Below are 24301 nucleotides of genomic sequence, written 5' to 3'. Positions count from 1 at the left end.
AGCTTATCCAAGGCAAGCCCAACGAGCAAAGATGGTGGACAGAAGTGAGTAGTTTTTTTTTAAGACTGTAAGCGTCGAGCAAAGATGGTAAAAAAGTCAGTATTGATTTCAAAATTCGCGCATTCGAAACTTGCAGCCAAATATCGCAGGCAGCAAACATCGAATGGCATATTTCAAATTACATTGTATCGCATTTCCCCGTCACGGAACACCTTGTGAACTAAATTGGTTGAGCAGTTATAACATGAAACGATAACAAACAAAAATACACCATCTGTCTTTCTGTCTACACTTCGTATTATATAACCTACCTACTCATTTACCAATTTTCTTTCCCAGCATCGTGGTCTACGAAGGCGGTTCCGTGATGTCGCAAGCCCGGTCGCTCTGGCGGCTGGAGCTGGCGCGCACCAAGTGGGCGGGCGGGTTCATCAACTGGTACCACCCCATGAGGATCAGGCACATCACCACCGGCAGATACCTCGGCGTCAACGACCAGAATGAGCTGTATCTTATCAGCAGGTGAGGGCTTGTGAATATTTATTGTTAGTACAGTTGTAGTATCTCTATTAACATCGTTGTCGTCATCGTCGGCTTCATCATCTTCTTTATCTACTTCCTCTTCTCTTCCTTCTTCTTCGTTTTCTTTATCTTTGTCTTCTCCTTTCTCTTTTCCATCGTGATGTACGAAGGTGGCTCCATGATGTCGCAAGCCCGCGAGCTCTGGCGGCTGGAGCTGGCGCATTAACATTACTGTCGTCGTCGTTGTCTACTTCCTTTTTTTCATCTCCGTATTCTCCTTTTCTATCATAATTATCATTATCACTTACATAGTCGTCGTGTCTGTCGTCTTCGACGTCGTCATTTTTTTCTTTATGATCGTAGTCTTCGAAGGCGTCGTCGTCGTCTTCTTCTGTTATCCATCTTTTCGTTCTTCTAGGTCGTCGTGGTTAAAAAGAAGTTTTCTTTGGGATCATGTCGTTTCAAAGAACTTTTTTTAAAACTCATAAACTTTTTCAGAGACGAAGCGACAACCGCTTCCTGCGCTTTCTGCCTCCGCCAAGAGAAAGATGACCAGAAAGTGGTATTGGAAGACAAGGATCTGGAGGTGATAGGAGCTCCCATCATCAAGTATGGTGACTCGACAGTTATCGTGCAGCACTCGGAGACGGGACTGTGGCTGTCTTATAAGGTAAGACAGAAAATAGACAGGTCCTTACTAATATTATAAATTCGAATGTTTTTGTGTCTGTCTGTTACCTCATCACGCTTAAAGATCTAAACATATGAAAGAAGGAACACTAACATTGATGCAATAATACAGGGTATTTTTTGTGTTTTTTTTTTACTTTTTTCTCCCATGGTTTAGAGATTTTACGTCATACAATAAAAATATGTTCAGCTTTTCAAGCCCTTTCATTTGATATAATATTATGTGTGGATGTGCTACAGCTTGGATACGGCTTCCATACAAAAATGCCCCTTGTTCTTTGGAATGGAGATACTTTAAATTCCAATCAATAATAAATAGATGATAAATGAAAAATAAAACTTCTTATTATTTTTTTTCTAGTCATACGAGACCAAGAAGAAAGGAGTGGGTAAAGTAGAAGAGAAACAAGCCATCCTACACGAAGAAGGAAAAATGGACGACGGACTCGACTTCTCGAGGTCGCAGGAAGAAGAGTCTAGGACTGCTAGAGTAATTAGGAAGTGTTCCTCGCTGTTCACCAAGTTCATAAAGTGAGTGTTATGACATTATTTTAATAGGGAACATGCAAATATAATATTTATGAAAATTTTGCTATTAAAACGTCACAAAAATATAAAAAAAGGGCCACTGCAAGGTTAATATTTTATAAAATATTGTTTTTTTTTTTACAAAAATTACGAATTAAAAGTAACTTGAAACGGAACGGATTTCAAAACACCAATCAGCGTTCAGTGACGTCACATATGCTATCCCCGCGTTCCATTTAGTGTTAAAAACGATTAAAATGCCTCTATTTTGAGCGTTTTCATCGTTTTAACGCTAAATGGAACGCGGGGCATGACAACTTTTTGAGAGGTACGATCAGGAGTCAGGACTCAAGAGGGGCTACTCTAGATCCGTTTTGGCGCCAAAATTTAAATTGACAATTTTAAACCGCATTTTTGCAGTAAATTCCAGTGTTTTAATTTTTTCAATATACTTGAGGTCTATTCTACATGGAGTTCTTTAAAATAAACACAAAAATAAAAATATCGCATCTTCCCCATTGCTAAAATACCAACTGCAGTCTTCATACAAGAGCGTTGATCCTCCTTATTATTTGTTAGGGTAAACATTAATATACGTAGGTGATGGTTGTAAAATTGTTTGCCAAAAACCTATACTTACCTATGACCAAAAGTTATCTGAAATGACACTTATGTGTGCAAGTTGCATATTTTTTACTATGGTGATATCGTAAATCAAACGTCTTTTTTTTTATGAAATAAGGGGGCAAACGAGCAAACGGGTCACCTGATGGAAAGCAACTTCCGTCGCCCATGGACACTCGCAGCATCAGAAGAGCTGCATGTGCGTTGCCGGCCTTTTAATAGGGAATAGGGTAATAGGGGAGGGTAGGGAAGGGAAGGGAATAGGGGAGGGTAGGAAAGGGAATAGGGTAGGGGATTGGGCCTCCGGTAAACTCACTCACTGGGCCAAACACAGCGCAAGCGCTGTTTCACGCCGGTTTTCTGTAAGAACATGGTATTTATCCGGTCGAGCCGGCCCATTCGTGCCGAAGCATGGCTCTCCCACGTATAAAACGTTTACACGAGTAATTTCACAAAACCATGTTACCGTGACCTTGAAACCGTCCAAGAGGTAATTGTATAATTACATTATTAGTAAAATATATAATTGATCAAAATCTAGAGTACCAACAATCAACAACAATATCCAGCTAAGTGACTTTTCAACCGTCTTCCAGTTACTATTCATAAAGTTAAATATGGATGAAACCAGACGTTCCGCGCGGCTTCGCCCGCGTAAATTAGATATTTCACAGACAAATTAGTCCACATAAAATAGCCTATGATCCTTCACGTGGTCTACTTCTTATCTGTGCCAAATAACAGAAAAATTGCTCCAGTAGTTCGTGAGATAAGCCCTTTCAAATAATTTCCCCCGTTTTTTTCCACATTTCCCTATATTTCTTCGCTCCTATTAGTCTTAGCGTAATAAAATATAGCCTGTAGCCTTCCTCGATAAATGGGCTATCTAACACTGAAAGAATTTTTCAAATCGGACCAGTGGTTTCTGAAATTAGCGCGTTCAAACAAACAAACTCTTCCGCTTTACCACAGCAGCTAGAGAAATGAAAAAAAAGTACGTGTAATATCTATAGCTGTCTCCCTTACCTCAAGCCTATACCGCAGAACGCGATAGAGACAACTGCAGAAAATCCAGAAAATCAACGATTCGTTGTCCCCTGATTCCTTCTCCAAAACTTAACCGATTTAAGTACTTTTTTCATTAAAGATTAAAAAAAGGCTTGAGCTGTGTTCCTATGTTTTGCTTTTTTTGTATAATCTATCCAAATCTGTTTTCTGGACGTTTGAACACAGTGGAAAATCTGGCCATTTTTTTGGGTTTTTGAACGTTCATATCTTATTTAATAATTAAATTATGAAAAAAAGGAAAACATAGGGACATTGTATTAGTGGCCGTAGATATTCAGGAAAAAAATTATAACTCTACTAGCATTATCCAGGGAGGAAACAGGGGACAGCGTTTGTATGGGAAAAATGGCGGTGTGGAATCCTCTTAAGTATAGATTAGTAAAATATAATATAATTGATCACAATCTAGAGCACCAACAATCAACAACAATATCCAGTCAAATGACTTTTTAACCGTCTTCCAGTTACTATTCATCAAGTTAGATATGGATAAAATATTTATTTTTCAACCAACTTCTAGTGGCCTCGAAACCCTCCAAGAAAACCGTCGTCACTCCATGTTCTTCGCGTCGGTCAATCTGGGCGAGATGGTCATGTGCTTGGAGGATCTGATCAACTACTTCGCACAACCTGACGAGGACATGGGTGAGTGATAACATAAACAGAAGTGACGTCATACGCTTGTAAAAAGAAGTGACGTCATACGTTTGTGAACAGAAGTGACGTCATACGTTTGTAACTTGTAAGCAGAAATCGCGTCACAAGTTTGTAGTATGGAGGGTAGATGGAGAAGAACTATCTTAACTACGGGGGATATTTGAAAAAGTGTCCAGCTGTACGCAGTAAATAACAGTTGAAAAATCCTCCAAGAGTGGCGCTAGCAGCAGCAAGGGGTATGGAATAAATGTAGCCGTTGGTGACAAAATATAAATTGAAGTATATTAAAATATAACCTAAAATAGCTGAAATAAAAGCTGCTAAATGATTTAAAATTTACCCTGTTGCTACTACCGCCACCCTAATTTAACGCATTTCAGCTGACACTTTTTACATACAGAGATAGTTCTCCTCCATCTACACTCCATAGTTTGTAGACACAAGTGACGTCATACGTTTGTAGGAAGAAGTGATGGCATATGTGAACAGAAGTGACATCATACCTTTGGTAAATAGTAGTGACGCCATACGTTTGTAAACAGAAATATTTTTTATTTGTATGTCTTTTTAATTTGTATATTTTTGGATACATAATGTATTTATTTATATTTTAAGTCTTAAGAGATTAAACAAAATTATGCCTTTCTTGTCATGTTAAAATGAATTTTTAAATGAAGTGTTTGTCTTTAAGCAACTCTTTTTGCTAGTGGCATATTTTCACTTTAAAATATACTTTAGAATTTCCAGGAACAACAGCTCAAGTCATCGCAAACGCTAGTAGTACGAGCTAGCGAAGCGAGCGAATAAAATTAGACATTACTTTTGCTCGCTCGCTCCGCTCGCCTGTCTTACTCAGCTATTCATCAAAGGATTCTCATCAGTTTTTCATTTTTTCAACTCCCAAGCGGTCGAATTCGACCGCGTAAATAATAGATTTCCAAGAATCCGCGATCGAAGGACCGACTTTCAAAGAACGAGGAGGTTTTTACTTCACAGAACCGTATTTATTATTGTATGTATTTTGTTTTATTATTTATTTTTTTATTTTCGACGAAAAATTATAGAACTTATTATTTACCATACAGGATGTAATAAAACAAAGTATTAACTTTAGGGTGTGTATGTGTTCTTTATAAAGTTCACTGTGGAAGTACCAACGCTAAAGCAGTAATTTTTGACTTTTATGTTACGTTGAGAAATGCCCCAGAGTCAAGGAATTTTCATACAAATCATGACTTACAAAATTACGCTCGTGTGAATGCAGCAGAATTTCTGCCAACCGAAATTCTGCGACTCACGACTCACAAAATTACGCTCGTTTGACTTCACCCTTAAAGTAAAACTCTATACAAGGGACCAGTGGCGAAGGGTGAATATTTTCGGAAGGGAAGCCGGAGTAAAAAATCTACTTACCAAAACGCTCAGCACTGATGTTCAACAATGTTCGAGTTTCAAGTTTGATAATGATGCCTTTGAAAAATGCGAGTTAAGTTGTATGCGTGACGGTACATGCGGTCATTCAAAACTAAGTTTGGAAAACGAAGTTTCCGTCGACAGCAAGTAATCTGTCAGACAACAGTCTCAGCTGTACGAGTCAAAATTAACAAATCACAATACAAATTAATTTAAATTCGCCTCACTGCACTCTTCTTAACGCTAAAACAAATAACATTCGACATTTAAACACAAACAAGTTGTTTACAAACACTCATCCGCCATATTTTAACTCATAACAATTTTATTTCATGAAGTTCATCTTTCTCGCTCGCACTTGTGCGTTGCTAATTAACCTTTCTCCGTAATAACTCGCCGAGTATCGGCTTATTTCCGAGTATATTGGCGCGTGGTAGAACGAGACAGAACATGACGATCAGTTCACAGGAATGAAAAGGACAGATGCTTACTATGAAATATCGTTGTATGAAGAAATAACCCGCTAATTTATCGGCTTCTATCGGAGATGGCCTGCACGTTGCATTGCCTATATAAATTTGTAGGCGATTAATTATTAATTCAAACTATTTCAAGTGAGAGAAAAATTTATTGCATATAAAATTTTGTAGGCGTTTAGTGAATTCAAAGTTTTTTAAGTATGTAAAATATTTATTAGATAAAAATGTATTTGGCCCATAGATTCGATTTTCCAAAAGGGAAGCCGACGGGAATCGGGTTATATGGACTCTTCGCCACTGCAAGGGACACACAAACACCCTATAGTATTATCACTTAATTTGTTGCAAAGTTTTACTGACCTCTTTTATAAATATGTGCTTACTTCAAACTTCAAACCAAGTCGTATTTTCCAGAACACGAGGAAAAACAGAACAAGTTCCGTGCTCTCCGAAACCGTCAAGATCTATTCCAAGAGGAGGGTATACTGAACCTGATTCTGGAGGCCATAGACAAGATCAACGTGATCACATCTCAGGGTTTCCTCGCTGGATTCCTCGCTGGTGATGAGAGCGGGCAGAGTTGGGATATGATCTCTGTCTACCTGTATCAGCTGTTGGGTAAGTTGTCTATGGTAGGGACGGGGTGTAGACAAATTCTACGATGATATCTGTCTACTTGTATCAGTTGCTAGGTAAGTTATCTATGGTAGAGACAGGCTGTAGACTAACTCAATTAAAAATTTACTTTCCGATATTATATACTACTGTAACGTTTATCGACGTAGCTTAAGTTAATGCCGCCATCTTATAAAGACGTGTCACCTAAGATAGAGCCGTTTTAAAGGTGAATAACCTTTCCGGCCAATGTCATCTATAGTCAGTCAAGAAAGTGAAGAAATTAAAAAGTGGCAGCATCGTAGTGTCATCCCTTTCAAGTCAATCTAAGAAAAAAGGGATGACACTACGATGTTGCCACTTTTTAATTTCTTCACTTTCTTGATGGACTACAAGTATATTTATTTTCTATAGATAAAATAAAGATTGAACGCTGACGTCGTTGACAGCTGTTTCGATTCACACTTTTATGTCAATTAACTGTCAAAAGTGCCTGTATGTAGGCCCGTTTGTCTGTCTTTTCACGCTTGAACGGCTGAACCGATTAAGAAGAACCGAGTAAGAAAATATTTTGAAACATAGGAAATTTACATAGGAAAGTTTTAATTTCGGAAAATGTACAGTTCCCGCGCGATAAACATATTTCGTCGCAACGGAATTGCAGAATTGCAGGCGTCGTCTAGTTATTATGTGTGCATAAACTAACACAACATTTTCTTTTCAGCGGCCATCATCAAAGGCAACCACACCAACTGCGCTCAATTCGCCAACTCTAATCGACTCAACTGGTTGTTCTCACGTCTCGGCTCGCAGGCTTCGGGGGAGGGTACCGGCATGTTGGACGTGTTGCATTGCGTGCTCATCGACTCACCTGAAGCGCTGAATATGATGAGGGTGAGCAATGGATGATGTGATGTTTTTTAGTCACGATGGAGTATTGGAACAAAGTTCCTTATTTAAGTAATGTTAATAAAGTCACACAATATGCACAACTAATTGGCGCATATCCATACTAAATACTAATATTATAAATGCGAAAGTGTGTCTGTCTGTCTGTTACCTCTTCACGCCCATACCGCTGCACCGATTTGGCTGAAATTTTGCATGGAGATACTTTGAGTCCCGGGAATGGACATATAATACTTTTTGTCCCAGAAAAATGCACAGTTCCCGCGCGATAATCGATTTTATCTTTCTCCAATCTTCAACGCCAGTGACTTATTCTGTTAACTTTAATAACAACATTTTAAACTTTCGCGTTGCAATATAATTAAACTTTTTAATCGGGACTTAACGCGACTTATTTAAGTAGTAATGCTACTACGAGTACATACTTTTTCTCGACGTTTCGGCCGTTGTAGGGGACTGAGTCGTGACCACGGCCGTTGCAACACGGCCGAAACGTCGAGAAAAAGTATGTACTCGTAGTAGCATTACTACTTAAATAAGTCGCGTTAAGTCCCGATTAAAAAGTGTGAAGAATGGAATAAAATACACTTAGTTGCACTATTATAAATTTATTCAGACTGGCAGAGCTTCCGCCTCACAAGATTATTCAGTAACAACTGTGTCGGTTTACAGAAAGCCCTGCCATTTTATACAACTGAAAACAATAACGAACTGTTAATTTAAAATATCACAATAACATCCGGAATTACAACCAAGTACAAATCAGCAGTATAAATTCAAATGAACTTAATTATTATATAAATATGAAATTCAATAAATTATCATGTGTCTAAATATAACAATTACATTATATTCCCAATTAATTAAATTATATGAGTATAGATATGGATGTGACGTAATTGGTAATTTAATCACTAGCATTTTAAAATAACTACAATTATAGTAACGATATAATTAATTAAAAGTATGATCAAATAAAATAAATAATAATCGAATAATAGCAATTAGTAAATCAAGTAGAAAATAACAATGTGGATCCGGAAGTAGCATCACTGGCGAGCCTGTGGGCGGCTGGTGGTCGCTAACATTCGGCCATCCTGCTGCAGCCGTGTCCCACGGCTCTCTCCTCCATTAGTTACCTGAAAAAAAAAAGGAAAGACTGCACAGTATATCTATTCTAATGAGTATAGTAAAGAATTATATTATGTAGTTTCACAACCAAGTCACACAGACATTATGTTTATTGGAAATTTGGAACACCCATTGAAAGGTTTTCATCATCTAGTAGTCACATAGAGAGGGGTCACATAGACAGCGATCATCATAGACAGGGGTCACATAGACATCGGCCACATAGACATCGGTCACATAGACATCGTTCGCATAGACATCGGTCACATAGACATCGGTCACATAGACATCGGTCACATAGACATCGGTCACGTAACATCAGTCACGTAACATCAGTCACATAGACATCAGTCACATAGACATCAGTCACATAGACATCAGTCACATAGACATCAGTCACATAGACATCAGTCACATAGACATCAGTCACATAGACATCAGTCACATAGACATCAGTCACATAGACATCAGTCACATAGACATCAGTCACATAGACATCAGTCACATAGACATCAGTCACATAGACATCAGTCACATAGACATCAGTCACATAGACATCAGTCACATAGACATCAGTCACATAGACATCAGTCACATAGACATCAGTCACATAGACATCAGTCACATAGACATCAGCCACATAGACATCAGCCACATAGACATCAGCCACATAGACATCAGTCACATAGACATCAGCCACATAGACATCAGTCACATAGACATCAGTCACATAGACATCAGTCACATAGACATCAGTCACATAGACATCAGTCACATAGACATCAGTCACATAGACATCAGTCACATAGACATCAGTCACATAGACATCAGTCACATAGACATCAGTCACACAGACATCAGTCACATAGACATCAGTCACATAGACATCAGTCACATAGACATCAGTCACATAGACATCAGTCACATAGACATCAGTCACATAGACATCAGTCACATAGACATCAGTCACATAGACATCAGTCACATAGACATCAGTCACATATACATCAGTCACATAGACATCAGTCACAGACTAGTCACACAGACCTAGGAATCACAATGTAACCTGGCTCAGACGGAAATTCTAGTAATTAATAGCCTACTGTCACACAGACTAAAAAAAAATGTTCATACTGTCACACAGACGAAATTTTTATATTTAAAATACAGGATTTAATAACTTGATTTCAGCAGCAATTGAAAATATTTATTTTAATCACTGAATAATAGCTATCAATTAATAATTAATATACAATCTTAGACAATTTAACTTTCGAGTAAATCTATTAGATCGTCTCTATCTACTTCTCTGTCACTACTGGAAGAGCTATCAGCATCAGAAATAACGGATTTGTAAGGTCTTAGTGCTTCGCCCCGAACTACTGCATCAAACTTCTTATAACCCTTAATTCCTTTTACACTACAAATTGTATAACGATCAATGTTAGGTTCTGCTTTAATAATCTTATACGGACCGGTGTACGGACTTTTTAATTTTTGTGAAACTTTCGAATGTACATCCTTTGTAGCTCCTCCCTTCCATAATACTAATTGTCCTATCGAGTACTTATTACATTTTTTCGAGATTTGTCGAACTGTTTCTTCATAATTGTCATGTTTCGATCGATGTGTAATTTAGCAGTCTGCCGTCTACTAAGCAAGCCGTCATCTCGAGATGCTTCGTCATTTAATTGATCTAAAGGATAAGCTGGTAACCGAGAGTTTTCGTGACCGAACATTAATTTGAATGGGCAGAATGTGGTACTAGAATTTGGAGTATTATTTATCCCCCACACAATATCTGTAAGTTTATCATCCCAAGTGTTTTCACTGTCAGACATTGTATTAAGTCCATCTAAAATAGTTCTATTTATTCGTTCTACCTGACCATTGGACCTAGGACTTGCTATAGCGTTAAGTATATGCTTAAACTGAAATTCTTGGGCAAACTCTTTAAAATAACGACTAGTGAATGCTTTACCTTGGTCAGTAATTACTCTATGAGGGCGACCAAAGATATTAAAGATATCTTTTAAATGTTTTATTGTTTCCACGGAACTACAATTTTTAACAGCTCTTGCGAAAACGAATTTTGTAAAAGAGTCTATAATAACGAGCACGTAAGTATTGCCCTTTCTTGTTCTAACAAACGGACCCAAGTGGTCAGCGTGTAAAGTATGCATAGGTATATTTATTTTGTCGATCGGGAATAATTCTCCTTGTTTTTTACCGTACTCAGATTTGCCGTAGGCACACTGTAAGCACGATTTAATATATTTTCTAATAAAACGAGTCATTTTTGGAAACCAGAATTGAGTTTTTATAATTTTTTCACATCTGTCAAAACCCGGATGCCCTATTTGATCATGGTATTTTAGTAAAAGCCCATATTTAGCTAGCTTTGGGATTACGAATCTATCACCATGTACAGTCTTCCTATACAGTTTGTTATCTTTGACGACAAAGTTGTTTCTTAAATCAGGATTGGGACTACAATCATGTAATTGCCTCAATATATGCTGGATATTATCATCTTGCAACTGAAGTGTAACTAACCAATCGGATTCATCGATTTGAAATATATATTCTGCAAGAGGGTTTCTACTAAGCGCATCTACGTGTTTCATTTTTTCTCCTGGTCTGTATTCTATTTGTAAATCAAAGTCCTGAATAGTAAGCCACCATCTAGCTATGCGCGGAACGAGATCTTTCTTTACTAATGTAGTACGTAAAGCGGCACAATCAGTCACAACTTTTACTTGTATTCCAGTCAAATAAATTCTGAAACGTTTTAACGATTCTACCACGGCCAGAGTTTCGAGTTCATAACTATGGTAGAATTGTTCTTCTTTCGACGTTACCCTACTAAAATATGCAACTGGCTTAATAAACCCATCTGTCTGATACTGCATTAGTATGCCACCTAAGCCTAACTTACTCGCGTCGGTGTGCAACTCTGTATTTGCTTTACTATCATAAATAGCAAGGACAGGTCTCTCGGTTAATCTAATTTTTAATGTTTGAAATGCGCTTTCTTGTTCAGGTCCCCAGCACCATTCTACTTCTTTCTTTGTGAGTTTAGTTAAGGGAAAGGCTATTTCGGCGAAACCACGAATAAATTTCCGAAAATAAGAAGTCAATCCAATAAACTGTCTTATCTCATGTACGTTCTTGGGTCGTGGATATTCTGTAACGCAGTTAATTTTATTTTGACCAGGCCGGATTGTACCAGCAGAGATTTCGTGACCTAAATAATTAACGCTTGTCTTAAGAAAAGAACATTTTTTTTAAATTTAGTTTTAAATTAGCTTTTTCTAAAAGTCCTAAAACGCGACCTAATAAGGCTATTCCAGCCTCTACACTGACTGTTGGAAGCATGACATCGTCTAAATATGTACTTACATCGTTTATGACATCATTAAGGGAAAGTTTTATTAGACGAGAGAAAACCGCAGGGGCATTAGCTAAACCAAAAGGCATTTTAAGAAACTCATACTGACCGGAAGGAGTTACAAAAGCAGTTTTATGAACAGAATCTTCTGCAATTTTTACTTGGTAGTAACCTTGAGCCAAATCCAAGGTCGTAAAATAGCGTTTCCCTGCTAATTTAGCAACTTGATCATCTATGTGTGGCAAGGGATAACGATCTTTAATGGTCTGGGAATTTAGTGCCCTGTAATCTATGCAAAGTCTGTAGTCTCCATCTTTTTTCCTCACTAACACCACTGGACTTGCATATTCTGACATTGACTCGCGGACTATTCCCGCGTCAATTAGATCCTGCACCTTAGACATAACAATTTGATTTTCTTTATAGGATAGCCTGTATGGTTTAAAATGTACTGGTCTATCAGTTGTTGTACGAATATGCATTTCCATAAGATCGGTACAACCTAAATCTTTAGAATCTCTTGCAAAAAGGTAGTCGTATTTATTTAACAATGTAATTAATTTATCAAGATCCTCTTTTTCTAAATCACCTACATCTATTTCGCCTAAGTCAGTTAAATGAGTGCTATTAGTCTTAGCAGAAAAGTCAACGGTCATAACGTTTTGAGTTATTTGATTGGATATAGTGGTTATCGGGACTGCACGTGCAATAAGTCTGTGAGCCGAAAAGCTTACAGGCTCTTCACCAAAATTAAAGAATTTTAAATATCCTTCGATGCAGATAACTCCTCCAGGTATAGCGTAACTTGTTTTACCTATTTCTACGTACACAGAGTTTGTTAAAAAGTACACATTTTCATTTGATTCATAATCTACAAAAACGTTTAACAATTTTAGACTCTGAGGTGGTACAGTTACATCGCACTTTAAGAACACGTTATATTTAGAATCAAAATCATCACTATTTAATTTAATATCACGAAGTGTATCGTACGATTCATAAGTCGCTATAAATTTGGCAGAGTTTGATGTAGTAACAAGACTAACACCTATTTGATTAATCATGGATTGCCCAATTATTAAATCTATATTACACATATTACAGTTAGTTACCTCGACGTCTCCTTTCAAGTACAAATTATCTATGTATATTTTAATGTGTGACCTGCCTAATGACTGAGTATGAGCTCCTCCAAAACCTTTCATTACTATATTAGACGGTAATATTTGAAGCTCCAGTTCTTTCGCTTTCTTTAAGCTTAACACATTTAATTTGCTGCCTGTATCAATATAAACAACTAAACTCGAGGTACCAACAAATGCTAGGCGCTTGTAAATGCTCCAGAACTTGTCATTTAAATTAAGCATCAGTAAACTCACCGGAGTCGGCTGCACCTGTTGTCGCGATGGTCCCGGCGTGGCGGCCAGCCAGCAGCTTGCCGAAGTGTGGCCGTTCCGCTGGCAGATGTCACACCGTTGTTGTGCTCGACAATCACGAAACTCGTGTCCGATGCGCCGACAAATGTAGCACCGTTTCACTCCAGAGCGTTGAGCAGTCGTAGAGTTTTCTTCCGCGGCACCCCTCCGCCACGATGATTTCCGAGAAGTTAAAGATGAGATATTATCTCTCTTATAATTTTCTAGAGAGGATAGGTATCCAAAATACAACATTTCTGGTGTCTCGCACTTATACGCTTTAGCATTAGCACGCAATTCTACCGGAAGCCCTCTTATTATGCAAGAAATTGCATCTTCGCCACTGATGTTGCATTTTCGTAGCAGTGATAGCTTGTCGTGATAATAACGGGTCATCGTTTCAGACTCCTCCTTATTTCTAGCCAACATAGTGCTTAATTTATCCACAAAGTCAACTGAACGTGGAAATGCAATCTCTAGAGCTCGTTTCCATGCATCCCAGTCAAGATTGTAATCGTCGAGCTCATCGTACCATCGTCTGGCTGAACCTCGTAGACGAAGCTGCATAACGAATTGTCTCTGCACCGAATCCCAACCGTAGACATCACCGAGTTGGTCAATTTTATGTAGCCAGCTGGTGACATTGGCTGTGCCATCTTCTGGCCGAAATTTAGGAATAATTTCAGCATCAGCATGAGTCACTCGGGTTGTTTTCCTTTTTATTATAGGTGCAGAGCTTTGCGTGGATTCATCAGAAAAAAAATTTTCATCACTTGCTGACCTTTCTCGTTTCCTTTTTCCAAGTCCGGCTGCGTAGGGTCCCGACATCTTGTCTATATCCCACTTCTGAGATGTGAAGAATGGAATAAAATACACTTAGTTGCACTATTATAAATTTATTCAGACTGGCAGAGCTTCCGCCTCACAAGATTATTCAGTAACAACTGTGTCGGTTTACAGAAAGCCCTGCCATTTTATACAACTGAAAACAATAACGAACTGTTAATTTAAAATATCACAATAACATCCGGAATTACAACCAAGTACAAATCAGCAGTATAAATTCAAATGAACTTAATTATTATATAAATATGAAATTCAATAAATTATCATGTGTCTAAATATAACAATTACATTATATTCCCAATTAATTAAATTATATGAGTATAGATATGGATGTGACGTAATTGGTAATTTAATCACTAGCATTTTAAAATAACTACAATTATAGTAACGATATAATTAATTAAAAGTATGATCAAATAAAATAAATAATAATCGAATAATAGCAATTAGTAAATCAAGTAGAAAATAACAATGTGGATCCGGAAGTAGCATCACTGGCGAGCCTGTGGGCGGCTGGTGGTCGCTAACAAAAGTTTAATTTAAAAAACAACTCTTATAAGTTCATCGGAAATCCCTCTTGGTAACCGTTATATTATTAACCTAGATCCTTTTATAACTTTAAAGCAATTTACTGCATACTCTGTTACTCTGAGTATGCAAAATACCGCCATCAAACTAGAAACATCTGTTACTTCATTGTCTATCGCAGTTTGTATAGAAAAGTTTTTGAGAAGGGGTCAATGACCGTTATCCCCTCGAATTGCCGTATCAACTATAGAATTTTTATTTGTCTATTTTCAGGATGAACACATCAAAGTCATCATCTCTCTCCTCGAGAAGCACGGTCGGGACCCGAAGGTTCTGGACGTGTTATGTTCCTTGTGCGTCGGTAACGGCGTCGCGGTGCGCTCCTCGCAGAACAACATCTGCGACTACCTGCTGCCGGGGAAGAACCTGCTGCTGCAGACGCAGCTGGTCGACCACGTGTCCAGGTGAGGTGTATACAGGGTGTAACAGAACTTAATGATAATCTAATATATAAAAATAAGTCGGGTTTTCCTTCCTAACGCTATAACTCCAGAACGCACGAACCGATTTCCACGGTTTTGCATTCGTTGGAAAGGTCTCGGGCTCCGTGAGGTCTATAGAAAAAAATCAGAAAAAACTTCAAGAGAAAAGCAGGAAAACAGGGAAAATCAGTTTATGGCAAAACAACGTTTGCCGGGACATACTTTATAATAATTACTCCCACACCGGTTTCGGTGCCGATGTCCGGTTTCATTGAAACCAGGCCAGTTACGCATGAGTGATTTTTATAGTGCCCAAGTGTGTGCGCAGTACACAAGAGCACTCTCTATTCCTTTACTCTCATAACCCAGTGGGACGGAAGACCGACACGACTGGCGAGAGATCAGGCGCAGGACCGACTTTTTACATGCCCATCCGACGCATGGATCATCTTACTTGTCAGACAGTCAGGTGATCAGCCTGCATAGGCCTTGGTTAGGGCATAACCAAACTTGGAAATAACATGTTTCCAACGCGGGAATCGAACCCGCGACCTCCGAGTAAAGAGCCGCGCTCTAAACCATTGGACCACGGAGGCGTTTTGTCCCGTGTATAGTTTACTGTGAAAGTTGCAGCGCTGAAAGAGCAAAAAGTTTTTCACTTTTGTATCGGGAAACTCGCACTCGCGCTTGCACATACAAAAAAAATCGTCTTACAGCGCTGCTACTTTCACGGTGAACGTTAATTATTATACTACAAGTGTTATAATATGATTATACTAAACACACCGGCAAAATTAGAGGAACATAACAAAATTTTCAATTTTTTTTTAATTGTTCACTGATTTTTATATATTTATTTATTTATTTACTAATTGATTATTCAAAAATAAATTTTATATAAATTTAGGGCATAAAAACGTGAAAAATAGAAAGAAATCAGCAAAAATCAAAAAATTAAGAAAATCTTTGAAATTTCAGTAGTAAGTTTTTAAGATAAATTCTCCATTTTTATTAAAGAAATGCCATGTTAAAAGCGTGTAATGCCTTCTATGGATCTCAAGAGGGCCTGGATACGCCATTCCATGCTTGCATTTTAATTGTCAATCATTTCCTGTGGGATATTCTCCTACTCCTCCAGTAGCGCCAACTCGAGCTCCTGGACACATTTTGGAGCTGGAGTTTTAACTCGTACCGTTCACCCATTGATGTGCCACACGTCTTCAATCGGATCCACATCCGTAGACCACGCTGGCCTCTCCGCCTGGGCTACGCCAGCATCGTTTAGGTAATAATGCCCGATTTTCTTAATCTATGGACGCACATAAAATTGAAATTACTACCTAAAACTGTGTAAAAGGCACACCATGCAGTTCCAGGATGTCGGTGCTATAGCACTGTACTGTCAAAGTACCATCATCTATAATCATCAGCTCCATGCGGGCTCCAAATCATATGCAACTCCAAACCATTACGAAGCCTGCATCATAGGCCACTGTTTCCGGTAAGTTTGATGGCCTGTAGCTTTCCTTATGATTTATCCACATTCTTTATCGCCTGTCAATACAATGTACACAGAATTTGCTCCCATCACTGTACAGCACAAGATTTCTCTCACTTGTCTAATTTTGATGTTCACGCGCAAATCTTAGCCTGGCTCTTCGGTATCCTGTCTCAAGTTTTGGTGCCCTTGCTGGCACTTTTGAGTTTAATTTAACTTCTTTGAGTCTTCTTCTTACTGTACAATCACTTACACGTTCATCTTGGACCTTTTCCGACAGGTTTCGTGTCTGCATAGCAATTTGAGGTCGATTTCTTAAGTTTTGTTTCCTTACAAAATGGTCATCCTGAACCATTGTCACCCGATATCTGCCTTGTTCTCGTCTCCGAACGTAAGATCCAGTCTCTCTGAAGCGTTGAAAGTTACGATGAACCACGGAAGCCGACACACCTAAGGCCTGACTGACCGAACGGTAGGTGTGACCTTTCTCTATCGTGGTTACAGCTCTAGCTGTCGCAAATGCTGGGAAATCACTAATTTTGTATCTAAGCAATGTGTTCTTCCAAAAACCAAACAATCAAATGAGCTGAGCATACCTTTCACCCCGCTAAAACGCCATTCTTATCAGGAACACTTACAACGTCAATAATCGAAAAACACTTATTAGGGCATAATTGCTATAAAAACCTGTCAACTTGCCAGTTTTGTTCAATATTTTATTTCTTGAATGAGCTTAGAAGCTATAAAAAAGGCTTTCAGACAGCCCGACCCACTTGAGTTCAAGTTTTGGCCCTTTTTACCTATGTTCCGCTAATTTTGCCAGTGTGTGTATATTTTATCTTGTTTTGTTTTCAGTGTCCGACCCAACATTTTCGTCGGAAGGGTCGAGGGTTCCGCGGTATATCAGAAGTGGTACTTCGAAGTGACGATGGATCATATTGAGAAGACCACACATATGATGCCACATCTCAGGATTGGCTGGGCTAATACTACCGGGTAAGTGTCATTTTACTGTTTATGCAGCTTAAAGGTCACAGCACACATGTCAACTCGGAAAGGGATCGGCACAGTATCGCCTCGAGCCGTTCAATATTGTTTGTATGAAACTCCCCACTGCAACGCACACTAAGCGGAACCGTAACGTAATCGCCTCGCCGAAAGGGGACAGTCGTCGGCGAGCTGTTTGTCTCTTTCACGCGTTTTTTTCTCATTTAATTTAGCATGATAATAATAAAAGCAAAAGTGTAATTCATTCGTTTCTTTCTATCATAAAAATCAATACAAAAATATGTTTTCAGGTTTAGTTTGGTACCCTAATATTCTGGCCAGAGACGTAATTGACTTTGTTGGGATATCGTTATATTATATATTATACTTGTACCGTCGAGGAAATTGATTCCTAGGCAGTTGACAGACCAAAGTCATTTGGTCACTTCATATCCATTCAATCTTAATAGGGTTGATGACAAGGTCAAAGATTAGCGAATTTTGTTAATAAAATAAAGAAATCACGGTAAAAAATAAGTGTTCCCAAAATTTCAGCTTGATAGCATTTATATTTTTTTGTTATGCGCGTTCAAAGTTGGATTTTCAAGTCGATTTTTTCTCAATTCAATTTCTTAATATTTGTATATACCATTCGATAACTTATGCTATTAAAAGCAACTTATCGAACATATTAGTTCTCTCCCGAATCCCGATGCGTACAAACTACGAAAGAGTGACGTCATACTTTCGTAGCACTTATGGAGCGTTTCGGGCAGGTCTATTTTATGAGATGTTCGAATTGTCATATCTCGGTGAATTTTTAAGCTATCAGAGTCATTCTTTCAGCGATGTTTCTATTTTTAAGGGTCTTTTAATTACCAATAAGAAAAAAATAGTCATCATGCCTATTGTGATTTGTCGGCTGGGTTTGACGTAACGCGACCAAACTACGTAGGTCCCCCATCTGCCTAGGAATGAACTTCTCTGATAGTACAATATGGCGTATTGACGTCATGGGTACTGGCCAGTATTTAGAAACTTACTTAAGTATTTTTTTAATTCTCAGCTACGTCCCCTACCCGGGAGGTGGTGAGAAGTGGGGAGGTAATGGTGTTGGTGACGACCTCTACTCCTACGGTTTCGACGGCGCATACCTTTGGTCTGGTGGTCGGAAGACCGCGGTTAATAGGACGCATGCTGAAGAGCCGTTTATTAGAAAAGGTTAGTCGATACTATAGTCAAAATGGATGAAATTGGCACCATCGGGCTTTGACCCCTTGTCAAAAAACTTTTCATGTTTCATCGTGATCCGCTCCCTAATAGTAAACCGTGATTGACAATGAATTGACAAATGTTTTAATTCTAAAGGCGATATCATATTTTGTATCACACTAAACTTGGTTTGAACTGAGCAGGTATACGCCCGTTCATTCAGTTAAACTGTCACAGATTTTTTTTCAAAGTTAACATACTCATCGCTCCTAATGTCAATGTCAATGTCTGTCAATGACCGCTGGTGCCTTCCTCATCAGTTTTGACTATACTTTATCAGTTTAACAGTACTGTAGTACGTCATAGTACAATATGGCGTTGCATTCATGACGTCATAAGCGCTGACCAGTATACTGGATTACATATCGGAACACTCACTTTAGAATATAACATTGACATGTCATTTGCAGGTGACGTGATCGGCTGCGCCCTTGATCTGACTGTACCCATCATTAACTTCATGTTCAACGGAGTCAGAGTGACGGGTTCTTTCACTAACTTCAATCTTGAGGGCATGTTCTTTCCTGTCATCAGCTGTTCCAGCAAACTCAGGTATATTCATAGACTACCAATAGTTAGTAGGTGTCCCACTTATTCCTCGTCCCACCAAAGAGACATCAATCGGACATTCTTCTTCCAATTTTGCCGAGAGATTTTATAAACGCGGGCTATAAAATTCTATATTTTCAGTGGTATCTAAGTGTAATAAGCATTTTAACTGAACGTACGTGGCGGTACCCACAATTAGCGCCACATTCCTGCATCGCACTATCGAAGTTTTCTAAGTGCGTCGATATATTACGACAGCTGAAATGTATCACGTGGGCTTCGGCCTGACCGAGTATACCACTTCGCTCAGTCTTCGTTTGCGGCCACGACTATGGAAATATATATAATTAAAATATTTTACCTTACAAAAAAAGCAAATTTCAAGCAATGAGTTTCTAAAATACTAGAGTAGCAATGTCTTACAAAAGATTCTCAGAAATGCGTAACCACTTTTTTGTTCAAAAGACAATGTCAAGTCATATATTCGTTATGTCATTATGTATGTGAGATATGCCTGCAGGCATCTTCGAAGTGGCAACGCGTTGCTACCGTAAACTTCCAATCTAGTTACATTAGTAACATAGAATATCATTGATTTCAAGGATAAAAATCCTTTGTATTTTTTTTTCATATCTTTTTTAATTTTCAGTTGTCGCTTCCTCTTGGGCGGTGAGCACGGCCGCCTACGCTACGCCGCGCCGATGGGCTACTCGCCGCTAGTCGAGAGTCTATTGCCGCAACAGGTACATACATACATTAATAAATCTATCTGAAAGAGTAAATTGAACAAGTGCACGAAAAATGTACAGGTGTTTTAGAAAAATGTAATGGTATCTTTGAGAACTGTACAGATGTCTACGAGAACTGTACAGATGTCTACGAGAACTGTACAGATGTCTACGAGAACTGTACAGATGTCTACGAGAACTGTACAGATGTCTACGAGAACTGTACAGATGTCTACGAGAACTGTACAGATGTCTACGAGAACTGTACAGACGTCTACGAGAACTGTACAGGTGTCTACGAGAATTGTACAGGTATCTACGAGAACCGTACAGGTATCTACGAGAACCGTACAGGTGTCTATGAGAACCGTACAGGTGTCTACGAGGACCTTACAGGTGTCTACGAGGACCTTACAGGTGTCTACGAGGACCTTACAGGTGTCTATGAGAACCGTACAGGTGTCTACGAGGACCTTACAGGTGTCTACGAGGACCTTACAGGTGTCTACGAGAACTGTACAGGTGTCTACGAGAACCGTACAGGTGTCTACTAGAACTGTACAGGTGTCTACGAGAACTAAACATGTATCTACGAGAACTGTACAGGTGTCTACGAGAACCGTGCAGATGTCTACGATAACCGTACAGGTGTCTATGAGAACTGTATAGGTGTCTACACGCATAAAATGTATATATTTTGTGATACGAGATCTATATCTATACAGGGTGTAACAAAAATAAGTGATAATACTTTAGGATGTGTACGTGTTCCTTGTAGAGAGTTCACTGTGAAAGTAGCAGCGCTGAAAGACGAAACATTTTTTTCACTTTTGTATGTGGAAACTCGTGACAGTCGGGCTCTTGCCCATACAAAAGTGAAAAAAAAAATTCGTCTTTCAGAGCTGCTACTTTCACAGTGAACTCTCTACAAGGAACACGTACACACACTAAAGTATTATCACTCATTTTTGTTACACATTGTATATTTAATTTTAAATGTCTAATTTTTTCTCAGGTCCTAGCTTTAGAGCCGTGTTTCTACTTCGGAAACTTAGCGAAGAGGGCGCTAGCGGGGCCCCCTCTGGTACAAGACGACACTGCCTTCGTGCCCACTCCCGTCGACACCGCTGCGGTGAGAACGCCACTGAATTTTAGAAATATTTTAAAGTCAACGTTAACATACTAGAGGGGAACATGGAAGGACAGTAGAGAAATTCAGAAATCTATATAATAACAATTTTTTGAAGTTTTTTAGTCTCGCTAAAACTCGAGAACGACTGCACTGATTTGGCTAATTTTAGTCTTCAAATATTTGTGGAAGACGAGGAAAGGTTTATAAGAGACAAGTGATACGAAGTTCATCGGGAAGTTTTCTATTATATACAGAGCTGAAACGCTCAGATATTATAAATAAACTGGTCAATTAAAATATACTAATATAATAATGAGACTTTTATATTTTTTTTTTTTTGCTTTTCAGATAACCCTGCCACAATATATTGAACAGATAAGGGACAAGTTGGCAGAGAATATACACGAAATGTGGGCCATGAACAAGGTATGATTTAGAAAATAAATATTGAAATTTTCATGTTAACCAATTTATAAAAGAACCAAAATCTTGACACTTTAATTTGTTTATCATCTTAACTCCCACGCCTTTTGGTGGCCGGTTTCATTGAAACCATGCCAGTTACGCAGGAGTAATTTTATAGTGCCCAGGACCGACTTTTTACATGCCCCTCCGAGGCATGGATCATCTTACTTCTCAGACAATCAGGTGATCAGCCTGCATTGTCCTAACCAAACTTGGAATATGTTTCCAACGCGGGTATCGAATACCCACGACCTCCGAGTCAAGAGCTCTAAGCCCCTGGACCACGGAGGCATTATACACTTGATCATCCGCCGTATATCCACAGATTGAAGCTGGCTGGATGTATGGGGATCAGCGCGACGACCTGCACAAAGTCCACCCCTGTCTGGTGCCGTTCGAGCGACTGCCGCCGGCGGAGAAACGATATGACATACAGCTAGCTGTGCAGACGCTCAAGTATATATTCCTCTTATTTATTTTTGAAGTGAAAACTTCTTTAGCGGCGTTGAGCACTTTTGTGGGATGGGTAAAAACTGTGAAACTCGCGTCAGATTCTCGTGCTGATCGAAAAACCGTAAGACGGTTGGAGAGTAGTGTTGTAACATCGAAATCTATTAATCGAACAATCGATTGTTTTTTTTTCGGTTGTCGATATTTTTTAATCGATTGTAAGGGTTTCGGTTAATTAAAAAATCGATTTTTTTAAATAGATTTTCATAAAAAATGGGTTAAAATAATAATGCACAACGTTAATAATAAAGTTTTCACTTCTGCCGGCACTCCTTTTTTATAAAAAAAAAGACAGGTTGCACTTTTTTTTAAACTCTCTTACTCGGCGAAACACAGCGCAAACGCTGTTTCGCGCCGGTTTTCTGTGAGCCCATGGTATTTCTCCGGTCGAGCCGGCCCATTCATGCCGAAGCATGTCTCTCCTACGGTGATACGATATATCCATACTAACATTATAAATACAAAAGTGTGTCTGTCTGTCTTCACGCCCAAAATGCTGTCACGATCTTGCTGAAATTTGACATGGTGATACTTTGAGTCCCTGGAAAGGACATAGGATACTTTTATCCCGGAAAAATGTACGGTTTCACCACAGGGATTTTGGCGCAACGGAGTATAACGGATATTTTAATGGTATTGAAAAAAAATGATTGTCCCTTTTCAGGACAATCCTCGCTCTCGGCTACTACATCAGCTTGGACAAGCCACCGGCGCGCATCAGAAACGTTCGCCTGCCAAATGAACCTTTCATGCAAGTGAGTGTTAAAATAGGAGAAAAAAACCTTCGAATATTTATTACCCAGTTACACCCGGTTTCAAAAAATTGGACGGCAAAACTAAAATTCTAGATGGGATTTGACGTTCCACTTAGTGCCAACCCACACGTACCACAACCACACGACATCGCAACGACAAAATGTCGTCGAGCTGTGGTTACGTGTGAATGGTGTCGCTGCAGCATTTTGTGGTTGCGTTGTGGTACCGACAAAATGACGTTGCGATGTGGTTGCGACGTGGTTGCGTCATGTGCAAGTCGAACTATTGTAGTTCGACTCCGGCTTTTATAGCGGAAACACGATTTGTATATATTTCGTTTACTGTCTACACCCCTATTGAGGATTTTCTGAAAATTTCAAGTGTCTACATATTGCCATTATGGATTATGAGCCATAAAGGCCAAAAAATCTCGTTTGTTGTATGGGAACCCCTTAAATATTAACTTTATGTTTTTAGTATTTGTTGTTATAGCGGCAACAGATATACACAATCTGTGAAAATTTCAGAAGTCTAGCTATAGCGGTTCTTGAGATACAGCCTGGAGACAGACTGACAGACGGACAGACTTCGAAGACTTAGTAATAGGGTCCCGTTTTTACCCCTTGCATTCGTGAGTAACGTTTCGTACTAGATGGCGTACCCGTTACTCAGTACCAACTTTTGCTTTGGAAGAGCGCGGGTGGCGTGTCGTTGCATCGACGCAACGTTGTGGTTGCGATGTGGTTGCGACGTGGTTGCGATGTGGTCGGTAATTTACAAGTGGTCGACAACGACTGCAAAATGTGGTACGTGTGAATGGTCCAGTTCATTTACAATACGAAATATACGCCCGACCACGTCGTGTGTTTGTCGTGTGGTTGCGGTTGTCGTGTGGTTGTGGTACGTGTGGTTGGCCCTTAGCGACGTGTCATGCCAAATGCAACACATTTTAAAACCTACTTCGCTGTCCAAAGTATTCAATGCAGGCTAAGGTACAGTATAACCAAAATAACGTGGCACAGAATTTCATAAAAACTTTATAATTTTATGGAGTTTCGTGCCTCAGTTTGCCGTTTGAACTTTAGTTATAAATGGAACTAAGTTGA

At 39.0% G+C, this 24301-nt stretch overlaps 1 protein-coding gene across 29 annotated transcripts in view; it reads left to right on the top strand.

Annotated features, from left to right (window-relative positions):
- Window positions 1-24301, top strand: part of LOC121737989 (ryanodine receptor) — a 156146-nt gene that overhangs the window by 31720 nt on the left and 100125 nt on the right. For 27 of the 29 annotated variants that reach the window (XM_042129772.1, XM_042129761.1, XM_042129776.1 and 24 more), the window contains 15 exons: window positions 340-522; window positions 1021-1192; window positions 1574-1743; window positions 3953-4077; window positions 6396-6599; window positions 7321-7490; window positions 15090-15280; window positions 17652-17792; window positions 18850-19004; window positions 19466-19607; window positions 20254-20347; window positions 21348-21464; window positions 21813-21890; window positions 22255-22385; window positions 23104-23194. In XM_042129772.1, the coding sequence (XP_041985706.1) occupies window positions 340-522; window positions 1021-1192; window positions 1574-1743; window positions 3953-4077; window positions 6396-6599; window positions 7321-7490; window positions 15090-15280; window positions 17652-17792; window positions 18850-19004; window positions 19466-19607; window positions 20254-20347; window positions 21348-21464; window positions 21813-21890; window positions 22255-22385; window positions 23104-23194 (2164 nt within the window). Of the gene's footprint in view, window positions 1-29; window positions 45-339; window positions 523-1020; window positions 1193-1573; window positions 1744-3952; window positions 4078-6395; window positions 6600-6648; window positions 6674-7320; window positions 7491-15089; window positions 15281-17651; window positions 17793-18849; window positions 19005-19465; window positions 19608-20253; window positions 20348-21347; window positions 21465-21812; window positions 21891-22254; window positions 22386-23103; window positions 23195-24301 lie in introns of those variants that run through there. The other 2 variants (XM_042129749.1, XM_042129763.1) reach the window with 2 other exon arrangements.

The sequence above is a fragment of the Aricia agestis genome, chromosome 22 (assembly GCF_905147365.1).
Source record: "Aricia agestis chromosome 22, ilAriAges1.1, whole genome shotgun sequence".
NCBI classification, from domain to species: domain Eukaryota; kingdom Metazoa; phylum Arthropoda; class Insecta; order Lepidoptera; family Lycaenidae; genus Aricia; species Aricia agestis.
The sequence above is the reverse complement of the archived record's forward strand: the minus strand, read 5'-3'. Positions and strand labels throughout refer to the sequence as shown.